We start from the raw sequence: 26,722 nt of genomic DNA, 5'->3' as shown, positions 1-26,722 counted from the left end.
GATTTTCTTCCATAAGATTTTTTTCCCCTGCATCTCGAATGAGCCATGGGAAGTTTTAAATTGTTCTTCCTTCATCCCACTCTATAATTTAGTGATGTGACAACCATTCTTGTCTGACTCACAGAGAAAAGCTCTCTTCATAAACTGATGGAACGTATCAGTATAGGTCCTAAGAACAAGAGGAAATTACTGAAACTATAACATGGCAACAAATGGTGCACTGGCAACTGTTGGCAGGGAAGACAAAACTGCACAGGTGAAAACTCTTAAGAGCATAACAAAGCATAATAAATATACCCAACTTTACTGTGTATTACACCTACTCACATGAGAATATGCAGCAATACTTACTTTCCACTATTTCTGGAATAGTTCTGTAATGCTGGAACTGATAAAATGATTTTTCTAACATGTATTCAGGGTTAATTTCCTCCACTCGAAGTAAGTTCAATACCATGTTGTATGTCAGGTGGAAAGCACTGTTTAAGGGATCAGCTGAACCCTGAAAAAGATACAAGAACATTTTTAATTTGAAAAAAATATTAATTGTGGCATATAAGAACACATTGGATAAATCACAATGCAGCATTTCATATGAGGAGCTGCTTTGATTAATTGCACAATTAGTCTTAAATTTAGATTACATATTGCATAAAATCCTAAACAATTTTATTATGCTGAACATGTAAAAGTATTTGTGCTGTATAGGTACATATCACAGCTAGGATATAATAAATTATATTTGAATGAAAAGGACAGGTAAAAAATTTAGATATTTCCAGCAGTTTACACTTTGGATGCCATCATATTAACTTGAAAGTAATAGTTACTTAGCTATTTAAAGGAATCTATTATTTTAACACTAGAAAATCACTTATTTTTAAGTCCTAAGACATACTGATTACATTGGTATCTAGGGAATTTTGTACAAAAATAGACAATCTGTTAGTTCTTTAACTTGAATTATGTCTCATTATAAAACTAACGTAACTTGCAGGTAGCTTGAGAGAAGTTGTGAACTCTCCTCTGGACATGGTCCTGGGCAACAGTTTGCAATGGTCTTGTACCTCTTATTCTCTTAAAATAATGTATATATGAAATATAGGAGATTTACTAAACAAGAATTGTCATTTCAACAAGGCCTATGAGTAAATTGAGTTATGACTGAACATTTTAAATAACACCTAAAATTTAACAAGAAAATAAGGATGTTTCAAGGCATATTTACCATGCAACTACATGATTCTTAAAGTTGCACATATTCTATCAGACATTTTGGAAGCTAAGAAAGGCTGACACTAGAAAACATGCAACTCTGTGTCTTTAGTGAGCTCAAAAATTGCTTTACCTAAACCTTTTATCTTCTTGCAACCAATTTATTTGCTTTTCTTTATGAGCAGATATTTCCTTGTCATACCGAATTTAAAAAAATCACTGGGTATTAAAAAAATTAACTGATGATTTGTTTATATATGCAAAGGCTGAAATTCAAAACCAGTGGTCTTCTAGATAAAGTGTACTAGACTTTAAATTACAATAATACAATGCACACATTTTTCTTTCAATTTTAAAGGTAATGGCAGGAATTGAGATCCCACATCCATTTATGCACTGATATCAGAGTAAGAGACAGTTTGAATCCAAAACTCTTTCACATGTAAAAGATTTAGGAATACCGTAACCCCGTTTGCTTTAAGTGAGACAGAGCTTTACAAGATTACCTTAAAAATGCTAGAATCCTACTCACTGCCTCATTATGTTGCCTCAGAAAAGAACACAATTGTTACAGAAAAGCTTTCAGCATATGTTTACACTCCAAAAGTACAGCGTGAATACATGTAAAACAAGTTTTGGATAAATCATGTTCTAATGTTTTGCTTCCCATGACCACTTCTTCAATCATTCTAGATTACATCTCTGAGTGGATCATAGATTCACATCTACATTTTTACCTCAAGTGTTCTGCATCTCAGAGCAGAAGTACCTCTTAAACTAGACCATGAATTGTGTATTTAAAATAATACTGTCAGTTCTGAAACCACCACAGATGGGTTTCTACTAACTGAAATGTCTCACTAATTATAACATCAACAATGGAGGTGAGGTGCTCAAGTTTCAACCAGATGCCTCTGGTTTGATATATCAAATAAAGATGACAGAACTTCTGTTGCTGATGCTAACCAATACATAGCATAGCTTTTTTTTTAAAACCTGATGAAAGGATTATGTTTATACCAACCTCCTGCCCATTTTTCTAAATATATCACTTATTCTAGGAAAGAGAAGTTATCACTCCATAAAAAGCTTGCCTCTCTATAACAAAAAATGCCATTTAAAGAAGGGCATTTACTGAAGAAGGCACAGCAATTATGCCAGTGTCAGCTAACAGTGGTCAGATTCTTTCCTACTGCAATGTCCACTGCCATATTCAGGCATCAGCTAAAAAAGCTGGAATACACTCACCAGCGTGCTATAGACACTAGAGATCTGGCAAAATGCTGCTGTGTGACTGCTCTGATCACACAATGAAACAAATCCTCTTTCCATTCCTGACATCTTGGAGGGAAAACCTTCACCCTGTGCTTGCCAAGACTCACAAACTATTTCAAAGAATAGAACTGTGTCACACTCCCACCTAAATGTGATCATTACGTGAGAAAACAAGGAATATATTATAATTTACACAATTACAATATATATACAGAACACACCCAGACCAAACAATTTCGGCAGATTCACTTTAAACACCTTTTCTTAAAATCAGCAGAGTTCAAATATGAAGAGTGATTTAAAAACAAAAAAAAAAAAGCCAGCTATTTCAGAGATTACATAAGCCTTACTTGAAAGGTGATGTTTGAGCCAGCTGCTGATGTGGCAATTTTATTTTAAACACATGATCAGCATTTTACCATTTGAAAATATGATCATTCATTCTATTAACCCATAGCAGTTAAAACACAAATCCTGTTTTGGCAAAAATGGTGAATTTTCCCTGTTCCATCATCTCATAAACACATCTTTCTCCAAGTTTCAGAAACTCCTGTCTTCTCAGTGTTCTCTAAGTAATATATTTCTCAGAAATCAAGAGTTCTGAGAAGCTTATTTTATCTGAAAACTGAAACTGCTACTTCTTCAAATGAAATGTGTTCTACTGTAGCTCTACTGTATTACACCTTCAGCACAGCCAGCAAGTTCTGCCTCATGTATTAGTCTTTACCTACTACCCCAGGCTACCAGGGACAGGAGCAATCAAATGAAGCCCTTCCTTCATTTACTCAGCAGCCACATCCAAATTCTGCAGCTGTGTTAGAAAACCTACCAAAATAGAGCTGTTCTTCTATACTAAGTACACTCAAGGCACGAGTAGCCCATCAGCCTTTTATGGCAAATACTAAAGACAGCCATGATTATTGAAGAGACAGTGCTTACCTAAAGTCACCTGTCAGATACATAAGGTGCAGAGAACCAAGTAACATGAGGGGAGAGAAGATGAAATTTATTACTGACAGGAAAATGGAAAAGGTAGGCTTTTCCTTCCTAACTTTCAACGAATCTTCACAGTATAAAGTGTTCAACTATGCTGTATTTTGCTTATTCCCAAGATACAATAAGACATAAATGAGTTTTAACTTACATTTTCTCCATGATGGTTATCTCCTCCTGAAACCCCTTTTTCTGCTCAACACTTTTGCCACTGGCTCCCAGACTGATTACTTTATTTACTTAAAAATATTGTGAAGCATTTAGTTCATCCTCTACCAAAGGGCCTCCTGTCAAAATACATCAACCTTCTCTTCACCATCATCTGCCTCAACATCTCTCTGTCTCTGAGGAAGCTTCACCCTTATCTCCATAGAAAAAGCTCCACTTTAGAGAAAGGAAGAACCATCAACCACTCAATGCAGAAAATCAAGTAAAAGCCTGACTTGATGAGAGCTGCAAAAAGAGTTGACGAGAAAGACTACCTTGAACAGGCATCAAGAAGTCACTTTCAAATATGCACTGCCTCCGTGACTTACTGCTGTTGAACAATTACCATTCCAGTTCTCCAGACTTCTTTTCTGCAAGTAATCCTGCCTCTCATTCCTTCATAGAGGACAGTCCCCCTCACCTCAAAAATTTAACAAGACTGCAGCATGAGATTTTTTTTCTGAACAGTTTTTAGAAAGCAGATTAACTTTGCAAGCTTTTTCCATCCCTCTGGATGACAATTGCCTGGATACATGAGAACAATCTGCCATATATCAACTAAAGTTCTCAGAAATCAATGATCCCCTTTGCACATGCAACCACTTCTCATAAAATTTTAAGCTAACTTAACAGAAGCACCCTTTCAAGTTTTCTGAGATTTGGGCTATTAGATGTATGCAAAAGAATGACAGGGTTAAGCTGATAATGTTAAAAATCAGGAACATAATAATAAACAATTCACTACAAAAAATAATTCAACCAAGAGCTAAAAAAAAGATGAGAATGTGAAAACTATAGCTGCCATACAGCATTCACTGTTTAGCTATCAATAATTTCAGAGTGAATCCTCTTCTTAACACAACCAAACAATCCAACAGGGGATTCCATACTGGTATAATAATTTCTTGCCCACATAAAGAAAGATATAAGGATTGGGATGAAGAAGAAGAAGATCAGTGTGTGGAGTTGATACAAACAGTATTTTTTCCTTTTTTACTGTTAAGACTTGGAAGCTCTGTCTAACTAGAGATGTGAGAGCTGTCATTGCTGCAATGGCATGTAGAGTTGAGCAAGACATACATTTAGTAAGAGTTACTCCTTCTGTTATCACTTACAGAAGGAGAAAAATATTTACATTTTTAAATTTGTTCCCATGAAGACCGAGGAACAAATTCTCCACATAACATTCTTGTTCTCCAGCCTGTCATGGGAACATCAAATGCCAAATATTGTCTGAAACGAATTAATTTGCAAAGCAAAATAAAGTATCTTTTACAATGATGAAATTAGATACAATATAGGACATAACTGACACCATTTTGGTCCAGTGACAGTTTCATTTGTTTATCAATGTTTCCAGAAATAAATGGAATCAATGAGTTTCCAGAAAGAAAATAACAAAAACACTTCACAGAAAAAGCAAAGAACAGAACAAACTGGTAATAACTAAAAGGTCTATACCTTTTTTTGTCATAAGGGGAAAATAGGTAGACTTAAGGTGTCTGTAATAGCCACCATCACAAATTTCTATTAAAACACTTATTAAATAGAAATTAAAGTGACTGCTTGACATGCCTGTAAGACACAGAAACACCTCTTGTGAAACAGCAACATGTTTTTTTCCATATATCAGTAATAAAATAATCACACAAGTATTCAGTCTCTCTCAGAAGTACAAAAAACCCCTATGCAGTTACACTGATAGCAGATTTACCCTGAGGTACATTAGCACAACAGTAAAATCAATTAAAAACTCTACTGTGAGTTTGTTTTTAACAGAAAATGGTACATGGCTATTTTAAGCACAAATTTATTACCAATCTGGCTCACTACTTTGCCCCAAAAGCAGTTACACCAGGACAAACAGAAGCCACTGTGGGTGGCAAAATACTGCTCCTGCAGGCTTTGTTGGCAAAAATACCTCAGGCTGGCATTCAACAAATACTCCAGCTGTAACAGGAGACTTAAAAGGAAAACAATATAACTCTGTTTCTCCCGCCTCCAAATACTACCTTCTCAAGTTAGTTCTGAATGATGGAAATTTTTAATCATTTACCCTCTCTCAAACAGTAGGCTACTGTTGTAGCCATCATTAGTTTTACCTCAGGATGGTAACTCCAAGTTCTGGTCTTCTCCTTGTTTTTGGAAAAAGCAAATAGTATCTCAATCTTCAAGAACAAACTAGCTGACATCCTCACATTTGCCACTATAGCTATCAGGACAGTGACATATTTATTTTATGACACTTTAGAACTTCAGTAAATATGCAGTATGTTTTAACTTAAAGGAAAAGTGTACCCGAGCAAAGACTACCAACTTCTATAAAATGCTAATATCAAATTAAAATTTAAAAAGTACCTTCTCATCTGTTCATCTCAAACCTATCCTTTCTGTTTTAAGAATATGAGGGCAAAGAAAAAAAATCTAGTTTAGCCAAAATGCATTCACATTCACAGTGATGAGTTTACCAAAGAAAATTTTCCAAAAATCTGGAGGAAAACTGCTTTCCACAGACTGAACTAATAAAACTTGAAGTATTTTGTGGTATTAAAGCAGCAACCACAATTAATAAATATAACCTATTAGCTTAGTCCTATAGGCTCTTGAAAATCCTGAGGTGAAGTTCAAGAATGACAAACCATTTTATACACCATTTGATGCTCCTCATTTTCCTACATTTTGGTTGCAAACATCAGCAAGAACAGGTATTTGCTGTTCTCTTCCATCTGCTGGCTTGCATAATTATATACAAAACTGTGGCTCTGTTCTCAAAGGTGTTGGATTATCCATCTCCCTGATCTCTGTGATTTCATGCTAGAATCTTGTTGACTTTAAGGTAATTTAAAATTAAGGTTAGACTTAAATACCTTCCTGAATCAAAGCCTGGAAAATTCCTGCAATGCATGCTTCATAAGAATAAGAAAATGTTGGCACTTTACAGTAAAAACAATTGTTTCACATTAAAATTATTTTTATCTAAATTCATTTTATAAAGTATCCTAAATACGTGTTTCATTGTGATTCTCATCCATGTCACAACTTTAGAAGAATATTTTACTGTCCTCAAGCCACTAGTAACAATCTGTTCCTTTAGATTTTGCAATGTCTTTTTCAACCAGTATTAGTGCCTACTTCCAGGTGAAGTATTTCTCTCCTGATGTACGATTTGGTAAATTTCTCAACTCCTGAGGTATTTTTTCCCCCCTAGAAGTAACTTCTGAGTCAAACCAAAGTACCATAGCACAATTAAATAGCATGCTAAGCTGATGTCTGCAGAGAAAACTTTTGAACTGTCCGAATTGCTGTCGAGCTCATTTGTCTGGTACAATAAAACTATTTAAGAATTAAAATAAAATGCAATGAGACTTCTAATACAGAAGCATAGAGGCCAAATAAGGCCAGTACAGCCAGCTCTATAAAATGAAGGTCCTGCCAAGAAACTAGATGTAGCTAGTGGAGTGTCTTCTACAGCTTGGTATTGGGGCACTTAATGTTCCATACACAAAAGACAAGAAAGCGTATTAAAGTATTTTTTACCCTGGCAGACAACTGCATTCCTGTATTACAAATAGTGTAGCCAGCAGGGCTGGGGAAAGGACTGGCACTGATGAGGGGACACCTCAGAGTCTTGTGCTCAGTTCTGAGCCCCTCAACTCAAAAAGGATTTTGAAGTGCTTCACCATGTCCAGAGAAAGACAGCAAGGCTCAAGCAGCATCCGGAGATCATGTCTTATGGGAAACACCTGAGGGAGTTGGGGGTGTTTATCTTCAAGAAGTGGAGGCTCAGGGGAATCCTCACTGCCCGCTACAACTGCCTGAAAGGAGGCTGTTACTAAGGTGAGGTCCAGCACCTTCTACTGCGCCTACAGGGAGGAGACCCAAGGAAATGGTCTTAAACTGAGACAGGAGACATTCAGATTAGATATTAGAAACAATTTTGTTCACTGTTAAGGTGGTCAGGCACTGGAACAGGTTGTCCAGGGAGGTGGTGGAATCACCATCCCTGGAGGTGTTCTAGAGGTATATGGATTTGGCACTGGGTAATATGGTTTAGTGGTTTAGGGCTTGCACTGGCAAGTGCTGGGCAGACAGTTGGACGTGATGATCTTAAAGGCCTCTTGCAACCTTGATGACTCTATGTTTTCTTTGAATTTTTCAGTCCATCTTTCTCTTCCTGTGATAAATTAAGTGGATGCAATGCACTGATAGCTCAAATTCCAAGTTCAAAAACCTACTTACGTACAACATTTTCAGAGTACAATCACCCATTCTGATAACATGATTAGAGATTATGTTAGAATCTTATGATCAAGATTTTTGTCTTTTAGAGACATAACAAATTACCAATGTTGAGTAACTCAACTCTGTCTGTAGGAATGCATCCTTGTAGCATGGCCAAGTTCCAATGGGAGAGATGCTGCACTGGTTACAAAGGCTATCTAGCATCAAAACTTCCTGCCTAAGCTAACACAATAACCTCCTACCTAAGCAGCTTTTAAGTAAGGAAAAGAAGATTTTAAGAAAAGAAACAAAAAAAAAATTCCAATTGAATACTTCTTAGTATCATGCAAATACACAATTACAATTTACCATCTTCAGAAAGCTGCCCCAATAGTCTCTACGCATTTGAGTTTACAGATTCATGCAAGCCACCAGTTTACTAACTACTCAGTGGTCAATTACATGCTAAGGATAAACAAAGAAAGCTACTTACACTGCAGAAGACAAATGTACATTACTGAGTTTAAGAAATATTTACAGAACTCCCTTGGTAAGGACTCCATCTAAGAATGGAATGCTGAATCTAAGTCTGGAGTACTGTACACAATGTCGCAAGAACAGTGCCACAGCCAAGCAGCACAGCTGCAGCAACGCTGCTGGTACCAAGTCGCTCAAAGCTCTCACTTCACCCACCACAGCAGGAGGCAGCTGAGTACACGATTCCTAGATGTTTTGCTCTAGTGTGCAGGAAATGGTTTGGATCAGACACCCCCACATTAGGGTTGAAGAGCTATGACAAAAATGTTCTATCTAAATGTTCTGTCACCCTCAAGAAGGCTAATTTATTTCTTCTGGAGTTTTTTCCTATAAATCTTTAGCTTATCCTGAAAGCAGAATACTACCACTAGCCATAACCATGATCTTACTACCAACAAATGCCATCAGTAAGGAAAATCTGAGACATACTTAATGATGACTATGAATTGTACATATTATGTAAATATAATGTATAATATGTAACTTTAGCCTGTACTGATTTTCTTGGCCTGTTTGACAGGGAATTTCCTCTAGATGCTTTGTATTTAAGAACGAAAATAAGAGGGGTTTTTTTTGTGCGATACTGCTCCTTTCATATAAGCTTAAGTTTACTGCCTATACAGCAATTGGCTAAATAGTTACAGAAGCTACAGAAACATCAATATCTTCATTGTAGCCACTTCTGACCTTTTTCAGAAAATTCTAAAAGTCAATCTTTCTTACAAGTGAGTAGTGTCAAAAATTAATGAAATACATTGGTTTATTTAGATCAGTGGGGAAGAAGCAAAATCTAACATAGCAAAAGTGATTATTTTTCTCATTTATTTCCTTATAATTCAAAAAGAGGAAAAATCAAAGGTCTTGTAGTTTCAATGAAGGAAATATTGTTTACTGTTTCCTTAAAATCTAGACAAAACCTGCAAAAATAGTATAAAAATAAAGTAAGCAATCTACTCCTTCTTCCTCTATCTTAACTCACTCAAATCAAGTTCTATAGTTCTCAGACTACTGAATTTTCAAACTTTAAAAAAAACCCACTTTCTGAATGGGTGAGCTTATAATCTCTTAAAGTATGAAGATAAATATTTGAAATACCAATTTTTTTCTTAAGCCATTATCAATTATTTAATATAAATTAACCTTTTTTGGGGACTTTTTATAAATATTATTTATAAAGATTCTCTTTTGCTTCTCTCATTTTGTATATTCTCTGTCTTTTCCAGCTAAAAGTAAGTATGACACAAAATTACGTCTGTTTTCTTCAACAGCCTTAAAAACTGACAAAAACACAGTTAAAAAACTTAAGTCTTCATACATCTCAGAGATGTGCACATGCATTAAGAGTGCACGTGAAGAAATAAGTGTAGGTACAGTCCACTGACAAAACACAAATCACGACAAGAAATTAACACAAAAATTTAAGCCTACCATACTATGAATATTTCTAAAATTTATTTTACTGATTTCTGAGTAGTTAGCTATAATGCAGCATTCATGAAAATTCAGACTTTAAGGAGGTAAATACCACCTTCTTGATGTACAGAAGGTACATGTAATGTACATATTTTCAGATATACTATAATATTAACAGGTAGCACTGACAGATGAAGACACAGAACAAAGAATCCACATCGGCATAATTAACAGCAGCCGTTAACACGTAGGTACTTTTCCCCTTGTTCTTAATTTGCCTGAAAAAAAGCATTTGCATCTCCTTTCTTTTTGGAACGACTCCATGCCTTTTGTTAACATAACTTGACGATGATTTGAGGTGATTCCCACAATTTATACTAAGTCTAGTAATACTCCAAATGCTGTTTTAACACAAATGACCTGCTACTTGCACCAAGGCTACAAGCTCCTAAACAGAGTGCAGTGTAACTCCCCAAGTTTTTTAATTTTAGCATGTCTGCACAATTAACGTAAGCAGCCTAAGACGGGCAACTTACACAACAGATATTTCTTTGTGGTTATTTTTGCCATGGAATTTAAATAGAAGCGTAATGAGTACCATGTTTCATATTCAAATTATAAAGCAAGAGGGTATTATTGTAGTAATCTGTAACAATTCCCATGAGAGTTTGGGGAAGTCCTGTAATTTAATGCCCATCTCAACCATGAGTGACTTTTTTCAACCTCTTAATTTCCAAACTTCCAATATTTTCTGCAAGAACTGTCAATTTCTCCAAAGCTGATTTTTGCATACTGACAGCTACTTCACTCTTCTTTATTCGATGTAGCTCATTTTTGCGTGACCTGATCCACTTCATCTATCACACTGACAGTCCATTAACAAAGTTTTATTTCATCACAGAACCAAATAATTTAGTAACTCCCGTGAAAGCTAAAACTTTTCTTAGTTCATCATAACCCTTAAAATGATGGCAGTCAGCAAGAAACAGACTACTTCAGTAGTAGTCCTATCACCAGGAAAACAGCACAGAGTTCTACTTGTCCTGCCAGATAGCCCTTTTATACAAAGAAGGATGACACTACTTTCATAGAAATAAGGATAATATTAGTCTTCTGACTTTGTTTCACAATACTAACTCCTATGAGAATTCACTAAAAGCTACTTTTAGGAGTTGTCACCTTCTACCTGCATGATCTTCTTGTCTCAGGTGAATAATTTTTCCACATAACATTACTCAAGTGAGCATAATCTTCTGGGAGAACAGAAACAAAACAATGTCTCTCCTACCTTCAAAAGCTGCTTGCCAATGGTTGGACTCATTTTTTCATCCACCATAAGAATTACTATTCCTCTGTCATCCATACCTCGGCGTCCTGCGCGACCTGACATTTGAATGTATTCACCTGAGGATATCTACAATAAAATGAGAAAAAGAAATTAACAAACATCAAGAAAATAGCAGGAACTCATACTGTGCTGATTACCATTGCAAAGTAAGTGACATGATGTACAAAAAGAAGAGTTATCTCAGTTCTCAAACAGTTATCACAGATAGACTTCATTAGTCATACTTACCATGAAAGAACAATATAAATCCATGACTATGAACAATGTAAGTCAGCAGTAAAAGCTAACTAATACTCTTATAACTCTGTATCCTGGGGCACCATTTTTAGTAAGCACAAAAATCATTTTACTAATATCTTTTATAATGAAAGGTTGCTGAGCATGGTGGAGATATAACAGATCTTCAACATACTGATAATGCATCTCAGTCATCTTCAAATAATGCATGATTTCATTCAGGCTATTCAAGAGTAACATTAATACAAGATACTTGCTAAAGGAGTATTTTTATGCCTTCTAACTGTGAAATTGAAGAGTTTAAAAACAACTGGGACAGGGACAAGAGGCAGCTACAACTGTTTACCTATGTCTCAGCAAGGTATAAAACAAGGGTTTTGTCATCTGTGGAACTGCATTATCAACAACTCCTCAAGTTTCACCTTAAGTCAGATTTTAAAAACTACTTAAGCAAACTGTGCTAAATAATTTCAGAAGTTCCACATTTCTTCTACCTCAAAGCAAACTCATTCTTATATAGATCTTACAGACATACAGTCAAAATGAATACTGAAACTGAACAGCCTAAAATAAGGTTGAAGAAATGTTTATTTCATAACTTGCACAGGTCAATTGTCCGTTCAAAACAATTTTCCTACTTTCGAAGGATGAGCCTTAAAAAGGTTCTTATAAAGCTTTGCTGTGATGACTTGTAAGGCCTCATTTTTATTTTAAGTAAACCACATGCCAAGTTTTAATGTCTAAAATTTTGTAATTATGCAAAAAAATCCTGCTGTAAAAAAACAATACTCTTGCAAAGTCAATGACCTCTTTTCTTGAGTCTGTCAATATTAGTGATCATTATGATAGGACATGAAGCCCATTTATTCCTCAGAGTTCTCTCATACAGAATAAAATATCTGGGTATTACAGTTTTGGAAAAGGTGTGCAGAAGTCATAGAATAATCCAGTGACTGCTGTTAAACTGTATTTATTTCCCTTTTGATGTATCTAATAAACAACCTTATGGATAATCTGAGGAACCTTATTTTCCTCAATCTGTGTATTAACTATGAATGGATGAAACACAAAGATTTTTGAAAGAAAAAGTATTTTCTACTACATCGAGGTGAACACATTAAGAGTAAATTTAATCCTAATAAGGTTTAAATAATTCAATTATTCTACAGAATCTCTCTATCACTTACCCATCGGAAATCTTTTCCATCAAATTTACTGGCACTTGTAAACAGCACAGTTCTGGCTGGCATATTAATTCCCATAGCAAAAGTCTCTGTTGCAAATAAGGCCTAAATAAACAGACTGAAGTTAAGCAAGCAAAAAAGAGGATCTCAAGCAAACATGAAAACAGTCAGAGATTGCTACACAAAACCTCTCTGGATTTTAATATATCTGTGCAGTCAATACAGGGAACACAGTCATATTCAATACTTAAAAACTGGACACAAACCATCTTTCTGCCTTTCCTTATTTCTCCTGAGAAAGCAAAAAATCTAAATAGATGGGTCCATGTGAAAAACTCAGAAAGAAAACATAATGGGAGTGCAAATTATATTAATCAATAATAGTAATTAATTTCAATATACAAATTTGCAAGAAGAAAACAGGAGTTAGCTATCCAAAAAAACCACCACAACTTTCACCTAGGGTTATATTTTTCTGAGTATTTGTCGTTAGTACAACCAACAATCAGCTTGGTCAATGTCCACAGTCATTTATAGGAGAAAGATGTAACATAAAATAGTTGAAGAAAGTATTTAAGTTAGACACTGAAAGTTCAAATACTTGTAAATAAAAGCAGGAACACTTAAAACTACAGCTGCAATTGTGTAGATCTCTACTGTAATACTAGCATATACCCTGAGCTAAGGCATGCTTGGATTTTCAGGATTTCCAGCCTCATATTCACAACAAACTACAGATGGACTTGAAAATACCTTTATTAGGCCCTCTGAGAAAAGGATTTCTATGGTTTCTTTTAATATAGGAAGCAAACCACCATGATGAATACCAATTCCTCGCTTCAGAAGGGGAAGCACATGTTCAACCTGGGAAGAAAGATACAAAAGACCAGCAAACAAATTTTAGGATTTGTTACTAAAAGTTCTATGGAAAGCCTCAACACTGCCCTTAGCATTCATGTAATTCACTATTCCTCAGTTTAAAATAAAATAACTACCTGTTCAATCTTGTAGTATTTTGCTTAGAAGCTTGTATTTTTCCACTGCAGAGATGGGAAAACATCATTATGCATAGGCATGATACAATAAATTAGACTGGAGATGCAGCAATGCAATGCAGCTTTTTGAAAACCTCAACAATCAGTAATAGATAAGGGCATACAACACTTCCACTTGAAATATTTCCAGACTTTTTAAACCCAGGTCTACCTCTTTACAAACTCTCATGTTTATTTCAACATAATTGGAAAAAATGAAACAAGGGGTAGGAACTCCACTGTTAATTCTGACATACATCATCTGCTGGAATTGCAAGTGGAAGGAATCCTTATCACCTCTTTCATAATTACAAAAAGCAATGCAGGAGATACTAAAACCTGGCAAGACGAATTAGATTACCCAGTTTTATAATTTCTGTACCCACCCCCTATACAACACCCACAACTTTACAAGTTGCAGAAAACAGGACAGCAGCAATTCAACTCTATTCAAAAGAATTTTTTTCAAACTCCACTCACCTGAGGAAGCTTTTTGTCTTCATCTGAGAGACAATCAATTGCATTATTGAAGACTTCTTCAACCATTTTTTTTTCTTCATCTAAGAAGGCAATTTGTCAGTTGTTACAAAATGAAGAAGGCCAATACCAGATGTAAATAAAGTGGTACCACATTCTAATATCTACGTAAGTGTACAATAAAAATTGAATGGAATACTGTGAAGTCTACACAAAACCACCCACACTTGGTCAGGCAATCAAGACTTCAATAAGACTAGAGGAGTCAGATGGTAACCAGAAGCAGAAGATCAGGAAAAAGAAAACTAGAACAAACCTTTCATAACAGTTCAAACATCAGCCACTTTCAAGCCTGGGATTTATCAGTCTTATGTGCTCCCTATTTCTTAAATCTGTCCTGTTCCTCTACTACCTACTAATCCCTGTCTGCATGGATATAGAAGCTCTTTCCTGGTAACTCTTAGAAGTTTACACCCTTACCACTAAGTAGTACAAATATCAAGAATATACACTCAAAGGTGTGCTTCTGAAGAAAACATGAAAACACACCTCTGCATTTACACATATCTTTAAATTTTCTGACAGAAACACCTGCATTATTCTGCCACACCAAACCAAAACGTGCAAAGACTGGAGCAAATAAGCAGGCATTGAACAGCAAATAAGCTGTTGAAGAACCTTGAACAGGTCACAAACACAAAACAGTACAACAAATTTACAAAAAAATCCTTATTTTTGTTAAAACTCTAGATTTCCAAGAAGCACTGAGCTGAAACTTACTTGCAAAGCTTGTTCTTAGCCAAAATTTTAAAAATCATCTTTGTTTCTGGTTTTTACTTTGAGAAGCAAAGAGAAGAAGGAAATAAAGAAAACTGGATTGCATTGTTGAGAAAGAGCAGACTAGTGGTTTGTTATACAGTTGTCTGGACTTTGCAAGGATAATTTCTAATTAATGTAACATGAAAATTTTGGGAAATACTTTTTATGATCAGTCTTCTCCCACTACAGAGAGAATCTTCTAGGAATTCTGGTGTTATTATTACAATAAATGGCATACTAGAGCAAGAAACAGAGTTTAAAATCAAAGAACAGTTTGACACTGTGATGATGACCAATTACTCTGTGCACCAATACCTTCCTACAGAATGCAGCTCAAGGCACCAGCATAATAAATGAAAAAAGTGGTATGTATTTTCCTCTTGGTTCTACACAAAATGTTCAACAGGAAAAGTAGTATTTCACATCAAACTGAATCTGTGAATAGAATGCAAATGGATTTATCTGTACCTGTATTGAAATCTAACTTTGTCATCTGAAGTGCATAGGCTTCACAGTCTTTCTTACTGAAGCTGAAAATAATCACAGGTTGGAAATTCCTTTCCATGATCATCTTCACAATCTTAAAAACATTTGAAGGACCTGCAGAAAGATTTCATTAATTTAAATTAAATTTTACACCAAAAAGTATCTTATGGAGTAATTGAGACACAAGCACAATTTGTATAGAATTTTGAAAATATTCATACCAAAAATTACCTCAGAATGGGTTCAAACTCACCTTTTGTTCCTCCTTTCCTTCCTTTCTGATCCCCTTTTGCTAAGTCTCCTGCATCTCTAAGCACTTGCATTGCTGTATTAAAATTATCTTCTCTGAAATCTCCCTAGACATAAAGCACAAACTTTGTAAACAGTTACTTACACAGCCCACTTAAACATACTTAGTGCTTTGCACAGTCAGTACCAATACCCCACATATACACAGGTAAGAGGACAAAAACAATGCATAAGGTATCAAGAGAGTTTACTAGGCCAGCGTCACAGCTCAGAATTGCACTGGTGTGCCTCTGAAGTTAACGCTCATTGCTCTATGCACCACTCTACCCGCCGTGCCAGACCTGCTGAATGGCACAGTACTAAAACTGACTTTTAGGAATGTCCACACAAAACTACACTGCCCAATGAAGGAGTATTTTCAAATGCTGCACTACTGTTTGCAGCATCAGTAACTGCTGAGTGAGATAATGATAAATCTTAAGCAAGTTTTTAGTTCAAAAACAGCTAAAGAAACAAAAATATTTTGTCCCTGAACTAAAGTCAAATTTACATGCCACTATGTTTTCTTTTGAGTGAGAAACAGTACAAGGAACTTCAACCACTTTGCAGATTTACAAAAAGCAGTATGAATTATAGAAAACAAACAAGGATGTGGGCACTTAAGACATCTCAGGGAAGTATTACTCAGCTGATTGCATGACATTAGATAACAAAACCAATTTCTTGTGTAAGACTTCAAAAATCTAAAAGCAATTTAGAGATATAATTAACAAAAACATCCTTTATACTGCCTATCCAAATTTTGCAAGAGCTCAAGCTTTTCACTGTTAAGTGAAGAAAACAATCTTTCAGACAAACTGAGCATTCCTTACATTTTCATCAACAACCAGATGGAGTCCATCTCCTCCTGCTGGAAATATATAATGCTGCAGTGGAGTAGGTCGATAGTCAGTGTAAATAACATGGCAAGGCTATAAAGAAAAAATTCACATAAATATTTCATAATTGCACTGTAATATCACTTGCATGATGAAAAATGCAATACATTACTATTAAAAATACAATCTCCTAAAATCAGAAAGGAAGGCTTTCAGAAACTAAGAAAACAAATTTTCTTTCTTGACTATGGATTTTGTACTAATGACATAGCTTAAGAAAATGAAAGTTCACAAATGTTTTAGAATACAAGTCAGCTACAAAAATTTCTAATTAATAAAAGTAAAGACAGACAGTATTTCTTTCAGCATTACTAAGCAGGTTTGAAATATTAACATCTTCTAAAATCAAAGGAAAACCTGTTAATGTGTATTTTGTAGAAAAAGCCTGAAGCATTATTGAAACACCTAAAAAAGGTTCACAGTAGACCTTCATGAGCATTTAAGGTTTTGATGCATTAAGAAAGCATGTATAGGGAAAAAGAACCCACTTCCTTTAAACATTAAATATTACATAAATCTGCATTTAAAAACCTCACAATCTAATGGTCTGCAAAACAAAGTCAAGGCTTTGTGCCAAACTTAAAAAGACATTTTTTATACTATACTCCCTTCATTACAAACAATATAAGGATCAGTCGCCAGAATAGTTTTAAAATTGGACCAACTTCCTGTTGATAAGAAATTTCCCAGTTCCAATTCACAAAGTCTCTGCTATAAATGCATATCTTAGGAAAAAAATGGAATAGAATTTCAAACCTAAAGGTCACAGGACAGGATAGATTTCTTAAATAACACTTCTCTCGCTTGCTTGCAACCATATATACTATTTCCCATGAATTTAAGATTTGCTTTTGATTTCTACATGGCCTTTTACAGAGCTCCTCAGCCAAATTCACCTAATAACCTCTTGTCCATCAGCCCTCAGAAAATCACTGTATGTTCACCATGTTTCATAATTCAGAATGTTTGCTTAAAACAGGCAGGTACCTAAATAATTGTGGAAAATAAACATTAAGAAACAGTTCTAATGTTGCCATTCAGAAGAACCAGCCAGTACACCTGCAAAAGTAGGAATACAGCTAGAGAAGCCAGGAAAGCACGAAAATTACTAAAAAGATACTCAGAGGCCCAGTTATCAACCAAACACACAGTATTAAGCCACAAGACAAAAAGCACAGAGGCACAGCATATTGGAAATATTACTTGTTTGTGAAGATGGCAGATCCATTCAGCAAACTGACGGGCATTTGGAATAGTTGCAGAAAGGAACACATAATGTACATTATCAGGAAGCAAAATAATCGTCTCTTCCCAAACCACACCACGTTCTGAAAATGGAAAAGCATATGGGAAATGTATGTGATCAGAGCAATTTCTCATTCCTGAAGCCAAAGAACAGCAAGCATGCTTAAAAACAAGTTAAGACAAAAAAAATAAAACAAATCTTCTTTACACAAGTGGGGTACATCAAATGCATCAAAGTAATTTCTGCTTTGGTGAAGAAAATACAAACTACAAGGAATAATTATGTCAATTCAGCCAGAAATAAATTATGGATTATTTATACAAAAAGATGACAGATTTTACAAGGGAAAATTAGACTTAACTCTTCAAAAGAAAAAGGAATTGTTCTTGGGAAAAAATTACCAAGACTTGAAAAGAAAAATAGTATATACAGGATACCTGTATCTCTCATGTAGTGAATTTCATCAAAAATAACCCATGCGACTTCACGCATAACCTCAGAACCTCTGTAAAGCATACTTCTCAAGATCTAGAAAAGGAAGTAAAAGTTGAGTCCCTCCACGTGAAATAACAACAGTCATGTTACATGGACATCAGTAAGAAACTGCCAGAATTTCTGGTTCACTTTTACATGGATATATGAAATCATATCTTGCAAAAAACATAAAAGCATTTAAAGATAGGTTTTGAGATTGCTTTCCAAGTTCATTCCAATCTAACAATCTCGCTACTTGACAAAAACTGGTTTCTCTGAAAGGAGAAACGTGAAAGAATGAGACAACATATTTCTCCAAGCTTCCACTGTCAGGTAATTGCTACAGCTCTACAGATCTCCTTCTGCCAAGACGTCTTTTTAATTCATCCTAACAGATAACCTCCCTGTGATTAAGGGGACATCTTTTGTCAGAAATCAAATCATTCAATCTTTTTAATATTTCCCTACCAAAGTCATACCATCCTTTGAGGTAAAGCTAAAGAGGAAAATTTCAACTCATGGCTGCATTTCTTCAACAGAAATACAACAAAGCTCTGTAAACAATACTTTGTTAACAAAGGTGAAAAGCTACCTATTCACAGAGTTCTAGCACCTACTGTGAACAACTCAGCTATCCTTCAATGATTTTGCCCTCCTTATTTTGCCTTTCTAGAACAAAATACTGACCACAGGATTTAGGAAATCAGACTTTCAGCATTTTACATTGACAGAAGACTCAGTGTCTTGAGCACTCAGGAGATTAAATTCTGACTTTCTCCACATTAGAATCAAAAGTTCCCAACTTACAGTTCAAAACCACAAATTCACAGAGATTTACCTAACTTTTTAAATATCAAAAGTTAAAACATTCAAATGAGTCATAATGAACTTTTGAACATTTTCAACCGTAATTAGGCCATTTTAGTCTTTTAAAAGTAGACATCCCCAATCAAAAAGAGAAGAAAACACCGATCAAGAATTAATGCCTGTCTTACCTCAGTTGTCATTACCAAACAAGAAGCTGTAGGATTAATGGTGACATCCCCAGTCATCAAACCAACGTCCTGAAATTCTTCATACATCTCACGGTACTTCTGGTTACTCAAAGCTTTAATTGGACTTGTAAATATCACACGCTGCTTCTCCCTCAAAGCCAGGGCAATCGCATACCTGTATTCAAACAATATCCATATTAACTGCTGCAATACCCATACTAACAGCTGTCAGGAAGACAAAGTGTATTACTTTGCCTTAGAACAAAATAAATTGTGCAATTCAGAACACCAAGAGAATGATACACAGCATTTGAATCCATGCTCTAATACATCTAGCACCTTCTATCCAGATTATTATTAAATTCAGTGCAACTACACATGCACCTCTGCAGAGTGAAAGCTCTTTAAAGACCAAGTCAGTTGATTTTTATGGAAACAAGAGTACATGTAGTTGTAACTGTGTCACAACAAAACTATTATTATTTGAACCCATGCTCTAATATATCTCCATGTACATTGCACTTCTTATTTCAGGTCTGAATCAAATCCTGACAGAGAAGTTGCTGACTAAACCAAACCACTGCTTCTAACAAAGCAAAAAAAAAACCACAGAAGAAAGTCCTGACTTCTTCTAGCCAGGAGCTAGAAAACAAAGGTATTTTTTCAAGATTTACAGAAATCTGTATTGAAGAAACTCCCATTTCAATCTATACAGTAACAGCTTGACATTTTAAAAATAAAAGCTAAGCTTTATCACAAATTAAAGCCTTCCACTACTCGCTAAATGATGGAAGATGTAATTTTGATAATCAAGAATAGACAATTCAATTCCAACACTGGTGGACTAAATATTGTATCAATAAATTGCAACATAACAGCTGCTGAAGGTTCAAGAAAGTGACAGAAGGGACATCACACTGTTCTTTCATTAGAGCTTGTTAGAAAAGTACTTACTCAGCACAAACAGTTTTACCAGCTGATGTGTGAGCTGACACCAACACAGACTGGTTATTATCTACACAAAGAATAGCTTCTCTCTGGAAGGCATCAAGAATAAATGGATACTCCTAGAAGAAAAAAGCAAAAACATTACAGAAATTTAAGACAGACCTATATCTAACTACTCTTCTGACTGTCCTAGTGTGCAAATTAGAGTCAAATTAAATCCTGGAGACACTTGTAATTTCTGCTGATCTTAACCCACTATTATGCAATGACTTTGTACTTAAGTATTTTTATATCATACCTAAGATCTTTGCTTATGTCTTGTTATCATAGCAAATAAAAATCTTGCCCGGATGACTGAATTTTCACTCATTTATCAGCTTAAGAAGAGAACTAGAATGCTGCCCCTGCCTGATGTTACAGAAAGAATATCATAACAGCCTATCCACCTCATTCAAACACATAATTTTTTCTGCCAAATTTTAAATAGAGAATTTTGCTTCTTACAGACCATTTTTTACAAATCTTACTGACAAAGTACATAATTTTTCCCTCTACTCTCAATTACTATGTAAAGCACATACAAAAAGAAAAATAAATGGAATCTGCCACATACTTTTGCAGCTTTTCCAGTTCTTGGCTTCAGACCTGTGAATTCTTCATTTGCTGGAAGCGCAACCTATTAAAGATATTTAAAATAAAAACCATTGGAGATTTCTGTGTCCACCGCAGTGACACTTCTGGCAATGTGAAGTGTATGAAAATCAATTTGAATTTCTGTTATCCTGTTTCTACAGGCTCATGTGTCAAGGGATTATTCCTTCCTCTCAAGAGCTTTTCAATCAATCTTTATATTCTCCTACCTGAGCAGCACTGCTTCTCTCACTCCTCTGATAGCCCTATTGTCTTGTCAGAGACATTTGTTCTTCACCTGCCTTGTAACAGTAGCTTTTCAGCCAAAACACCATCGAGTGCTCTGGCCAGTGGACATTCGAAGCAATTACTGAGCTCACACTGATAATCCCTTTCCAAATACACTGTATTTATGCTGGTAACATTCCCATTCCGGGCCAATATCTATTATTTATTCACTTTAAATACGTAAGCTCTCTTCAGTCACTAAGTGATGGCAAACCTTTAACAGACATCTCAAAATAACAAAAAATTTACACACACGAGCTTTAGAACCCTGCTCAGCAAGTGTATATAGTTCCTTCATTATGTAAGTCTGATGATACGGAGCCCTTGAATGTGACCCTAACTAACTTGAGCTAGATCGAGAAAATAGCACAGAATATAAAAAGACATAACAGTACAAGAAAGTTAAAATTTACACATTTGATTTTCACACAAACTCTTTCTGACAGTCATATATGGATGCAGGATGGTTCAAGAAAACATTAATTTAAGAAAGCATTAATAGTTTGCATTTTTCATATTTGAATTTGTATTTATGTCCATCAACACATTTGAAAATGGATAGCTTTTATTACTTTGCATGGGTAAAAATGTAATTTTCCATTTTTACCAAAAGGTATTTTTCAACAGTAATCAGCTTTAGAAGAAAGTCTTTCATACTTGAACCAGAATAGAAGAATACTTCAATGCACTGATCACACTACAAAGAGAAAAACACGTTGTACCAACCAGTAGGTTTTTAGTCTCAAATGCTCTTGGGTACCTTACGAATACAGAAACCCATCAATATTACCATCAATTCTTTCACAATCACTCATTGTATTGTAAGTATGATTGAAACTCCTTCTGGTAAGATAACCTACTAATTTTCCAAGTGCATTTTGTGCACGCTCAGTCAGATACAGACTTCAAACTCCTCTTAAGTCTTAAATACTGTATGAAATACTGTATCTGCTGGAGTGCAGGAAAGCTCTGCAGAGGGATCAGGACAGACTGGATCAATGAGCAAAGACCAATGGTGTGAAATTCAGCAAGGTCAAGTCCCAGGTCTTGCCCTTGGGCCACAACAACTCTGTAGCACTGAGGCATCCCCAGGTGGGGACAGTTTTTCCTCCGAGGTAACAAGCAGAAGGAGAATATGAAATGACCTTAAACTGTGAACAGGAAGACTGGACATTAGAAAACAGTTGTCAAGCATTGGATTAGGCAGCCCAGGAAAGTGGTTATAATCACTAAAGCCACTTAACAGATGTGTAAGGGTGGCACTTAGGGACAAGGTTTAGGGGAGGACCTGGCAGTGCTAGGTTAATGGTTGGACTCAATGATCTCAAAGGCCTTTTCCAACCTAAAAAATTCTGTGATTCTGTGACATAATAACTGCAAGAAGAATAAAGAATACTATTATAGTGGCAATGACACACACAATTAGGTATAACAAGTCTGAATTTTTCATGTACTTTTTCACTGCACTCACCTCATGCGTACAACCTTCAACAGTTTCCACAGACTGCACCTTTACCTGAGGCATCAGATCTGTCAGACTAAAAAGATATGAGTTAGGATTACCAAAAAGTGCTAAAAAATACTGTTTTATATAAAAGTGAACATGTTGAATTTCACGTCTGCTTTAACTGCAACATAAAAAAATGGATGCACAGTCTTGGCATAGACAGGCTGCAGAGGTTACTACCAGGATTATTACCTCAAAGTTAAAATTTTGCTACCATATAAACCTACTTTAGCTATTGATTCAAAAAGTGCACCACAAAACAGCGTCTGAGTCACATCTACTTACATAAAATTTTATGATTAAATGAGGAGTTTTTTCAAGATAAAATGAAACAAAATTCAAGACCTGTACTCATGCTACTAGTCAACACAGAGTAAGGGCAGCTTAAAGCATCCCAAGCACCTGCCTGAGGACAAGGCCTCTCTTTCACTTACCAGTTCCTTCTCTGGTGGCCATGAGAAGGGATTGGAGTCCCTTTCCATGAAACTGTTTATTTCTGATGTACACATTCCACTGATACCACTAACACAGAAAATTATGTAAAATAGTGGCTCTGGCTCTGTTTTGCTTCTATTCACTTACTCTCTACAGTGTTTTGAGAAGTCTTCTCATGAACTTCTCACAGAAATCTGACAGTGAACTTTACAAAAGTTATATGAAAGACCAAATGATAATGCAGTTATCACATTACATGCCTCAAAAGCCTTGTCAAATTGCCAATTTTTTTTCCTGTATTGCAAGCCAACTATGTCTTTCAAGCTCACGGTACACAGCAAGCCTGCCTCTTACCATGTGCTTCCAGCTCATCTCCTGCTCTGTGTGAAATCAACACAATGCCTTTGACCACGAACCACCGACTCAAATGAGTAACTACAAAGTCATGAACATTTTCTACTGCAAAGGCCTACAGGTGTGCAGTATAATTTTACATATACCCAGATTTCATCACTGCTGAGGCTGCACTAGCAGCATTTTCTCACTTAAACAGATAACGGAAAACCAAACCTGCACAAATTCATCTTTTTTACAGGAAAACACTGCAAAACTCCTTCATATCAGCTGTTCCCAACTGGCACACGGCTAGTCAAGGCAGCTTGCTAGGACTACCTCACACATTAAGCTGAGCACTTACTTAACATCATCTGATAAAACATCTTCCAATTTCGGCTTTTTCCCCAAAATGACATTTTCAGTACTATCAATCTCAGCCTCCCTTTTTGGTTTGACTATTGCGGCTGGTACTGAAGGTTTTTCTTCTAATCTTTTCCTGCAACAAAAACACAGAAGAAATTTAAAATTTGCCTCCTTCATTTACGTACTGTCAAGGAAAAAAAATTCTTAAGGGCAAGTGTGATCCCACTGCACCTGGGGAACAACCCAGGTAACCTGACCCACAACACCAGCTGTGGGATTTCAAACCAGTTCCCAGACAAGCTGGCCACCAGGTCCCCACACTTCCCAGTAGGCCACAGAGCCAGAGCTGGCTACAGCTTTAGAGCCAGGGATCCTGGGAAAACGGGTCACAGAATTACAGAATGGCTCAGGTTGGAAGCGACCATAGCGGCTCATGTGGTCCGACCTCCCTGCTCAAGCAGGTCGCTCCTAGAGCACATGGCACAGGAGCGGATCCAGATGGGACTTAAATAGGTCCAGTAAGAGAGATTCCACAAACTCTGAGCAATCTGTTCCAGTTCACAGTCACCCACACACTTATGAAGTTTTTCCTCACATTCAGGTAGAACTTCCTGCGCATCAGTTTCGGCCTGATACCTCTTGTCCGATTGCTCGGCACAACCATCAGGAGCACGGCTGCAACCCCCTAGCACCCTCCCTTCAGATACTGACACACGGTCCCGAAGTCCCCAGGGGTTCAGGAGCTCAAACACGCCGGAAGAAGCCGAGCCCAGCACTACAGCCCTCACCCCACCGCCACAGCGGCCCCTTACCCCGGCCTCCTGGCACCCTCGGCGGGGACCGTTTTGCTCTTCTTGGCGCCAGCAGCAGCGGCGGCCGCGTCCTCCTCGAACACGCTGAAGAGCTCATCCCCAAAGGCCTCCGCCATCTTAGCCGCCGCGCTTCCACAATGCCCCGCGCAGGGCGCACACTTCGCGCGAGAAGGGCGCTTCCGATCCCGCCCCCTGAGGAATGACGGGGGCTCCCGCCGGCCTTGGCACCAGTAGCCGCCCACACGGCCAGTGCTCGATGGCGATCTCGATTTCTGCCCGAGTCTGGGTCCCGGTCCCGATGCCGAACCCCTCCGCAGCTCCCCCTTGGCGCACACGTAGCCCTTCCCCCCCCGGAAGGCGATCTGCGAAAAGCCGACGCAGGCCGCGCGGCCCGCGCGCGTGCGCCGGGGACGCTGGCCAATGGCAGGCGGCGGCGGCGCGCCGAGCGCGGTGCCCGGATGTGCGCGCGCGCAGAGCTGGGGGGGCGCCATGGGCGGCCGCAACAAGAAGCAGCGCGCGGGCAGCGCGGCTCATGCGGCCGCCACCGCCCGCGCCCGCGCCGCGCAGGCCGGGGTGGCGGCGGCCGCGGAGCCCGGCAGCCGCACCGCCCAGCCGCGACCAGCGCCCGCCTCCAAGGAACCGCGTGTCAAACAAGGTACCGCGGCCCGCGGAGCCCCGGGAGCGGCCGTGCCCCGCTGTGCCGTGCCGGAGGGGGACTGAGGGTACCGTGGCTGGAGGGGAAGTGCCTTCAGGGGGCCCTTGGGGGTGCGGCTGCCGCGACCGCGGCGTTACCAGGAGGGGCCGGCCTTTGGGGCTGGTGTTTCCCAGCGTCGGGAGAGGCAGCTGGAATTGCTCCGCTCTTCATGTGCTACAGCCTGCCTTTTCTGTCTAGCTGGTCAAAGGAGGGGACTCTTCCCCGTCTACTTGGCCCTTATGAGGCCACGTTTGGTGTCTGTGTCCAGTTGTGGGCTCCTCCCACAAGAAAGATGATGGTCAAATGCGAGGGGTCCAGTGAAAGATGATGCGGCTGCTCGTAAGGAGAGACTGAGGGAGCTGGCCCAGTGCAGAGAAGACTGAGAGAGACCCACATAAATGTATATAAATATTTCAAAGATTCGTGCCAAAAGGATGATGCCACCACTCTCTTCAGTGGTGCCCGGAATGAACAGCAGTAGGCACGACTGTAACACGACAAGTTTCACCTCAACAGGAGGAAGAGCTCCTGTACACTGAGGGTGGCAGGGCACTGGAACAGACTGCCAGGGAGGTCACAGCGTCTTCCTCTCTGGAGATATGCAGAACTCACCTGGATTCATTCCTGTGTCCCCTGCTCTAGCTGATCCTGCCATATGGGGCTGGATGATCTCTAGAGGTCCATTCCAGCTGCAGCTGTGGCTCTGCTCTCAGGGTGTCCCTGAGCAGATAAGTCTTGGTGGGATTGATGTGTTGAGTTTAATTACAGAAAGTCTTGTTATTGGATTATCAGCAGTTCCTGTGAAGCAATTGTTTGGACAGCACTTTCCCAGAGCTTCTGATGTATTTGTTTTGTATATTATCAAAATCAATATAATGTGGATTGGGGATTATTTTGGGTGATTTTTTCTGCCTTGAAAGACCTGTTACAGGGCTGGAGGCACTTCTGTGGTGGTAGATAAGATGAGGGATGGCTATTCTGAGTGCAGTTTGAAAAACTATTATTCTGAAGCACTGTGGGATGCCTGTTTTTAATAAGCCACGTTTGCCAGAAGCTGCTCAGATACCATATAACATTTAGAGCAGCTTTTGCTGCAGACATGGGCAAATCATGCAATAGCCAGGGCATCTGAGTTTCCCACTAGTTAAGGAGTCTTGTAATCTGGTAATATAAGCCTCCTGAACCTATTCATGCATTCTGTTTTTACAAATGTGGGCTCTGTGTATTTCTTGTGTCCTCCATTCCTCCAATAACCTCGATGCTCAGTCCTCTTCAGAAAATAACCTGCTTCTCTCTCAGGTTGTGGTGAAAAATCAGTCAGCGTAAATAAAAGCTAATTTGGTATATTTTAAAGAGCCCCC

The 26,722-nt window shown here is 37.7% G+C and overlaps 2 protein-coding genes across 3 annotated transcripts in view; one reads left to right on the top strand and one right to left on the bottom strand.

Moving 5' to 3' along the window:
- MTREX (Mtr4 exosome RNA helicase) overlaps nt 1-25,017 on the bottom strand; it is a 47,487-nt gene extending 22,470 nt beyond the window's left edge. The window contains exons 1-16 of one of the 2 annotated variants that reach the window (XR_012578217.1): nt 24,668-25,017; nt 23,854-23,988; nt 22,686-22,752; nt 20,910-20,972; nt 20,303-20,415; nt 19,349-19,523; nt 18,317-18,407; nt 17,837-17,961; nt 16,568-16,666; nt 15,700-15,802; nt 15,429-15,560; nt 14,145-14,224; nt 13,384-13,494; nt 12,634-12,735; nt 11,150-11,275; nt 352-502 (exon numbers count right to left, since the gene is read on the bottom strand). Coding sequence is in view for 1 of the 2 variants with exons in the window: in XM_005490652.4 (XP_005490709.1) it covers nt 352-502; nt 11,150-11,275; nt 12,634-12,735; nt 13,384-13,494; nt 14,145-14,224; nt 15,429-15,560; nt 15,700-15,802; nt 16,568-16,666; nt 17,837-17,961; nt 18,317-18,407; nt 19,349-19,523; nt 20,303-20,415; nt 20,910-20,972; nt 22,686-22,752; nt 23,854-23,988; nt 24,668-24,783 (1,789 nt within the window). In the remaining variant the exon portion in view is untranslated. The remainder of the gene's footprint in view (nt 1-351; nt 503-11,149; nt 11,276-12,633; nt 12,736-13,383; nt 13,495-14,144; nt 14,225-15,428; nt 15,561-15,699; nt 15,803-16,567; nt 16,667-17,836; nt 17,962-18,316; nt 18,408-19,348; nt 19,524-20,302; nt 20,416-20,909; nt 20,973-22,685; nt 22,753-23,853; nt 23,989-24,667) is intronic. The other variant, XM_005490652.4, reaches the window with a different exon arrangement.
- Nucleotides 25,018-25,116: 99 nt separating this feature from the next.
- DHX29 (DExH-box helicase 29) overlaps nt 25,117-26,722 on the top strand; it is a 35,631-nt gene continuing 34,025 nt past the window's right edge. Inside the window, exon 1 of the mRNA XM_005490655.3 lies at nt 25,117-25,322. Within this exon, the coding sequence (XP_005490712.1) occupies nt 25,157-25,322 (166 nt within the window). The 5' untranslated portion in view covers nt 25,117-25,156. The remainder of the gene's footprint in view (nt 25,323-26,722) is intronic.

Source organism: Zonotrichia albicollis, chromosome Z, assembly GCF_047830755.1.
Source record: "Zonotrichia albicollis isolate bZonAlb1 chromosome Z, bZonAlb1.hap1, whole genome shotgun sequence".
Lineage (NCBI taxonomy): Eukaryota > Metazoa > Chordata > Aves > Passeriformes > Passerellidae > Zonotrichia > Zonotrichia albicollis.
Note: the sequence above shows the minus strand (reverse complement) of the source record. Positions and strands in the feature narration are given on the sequence as shown.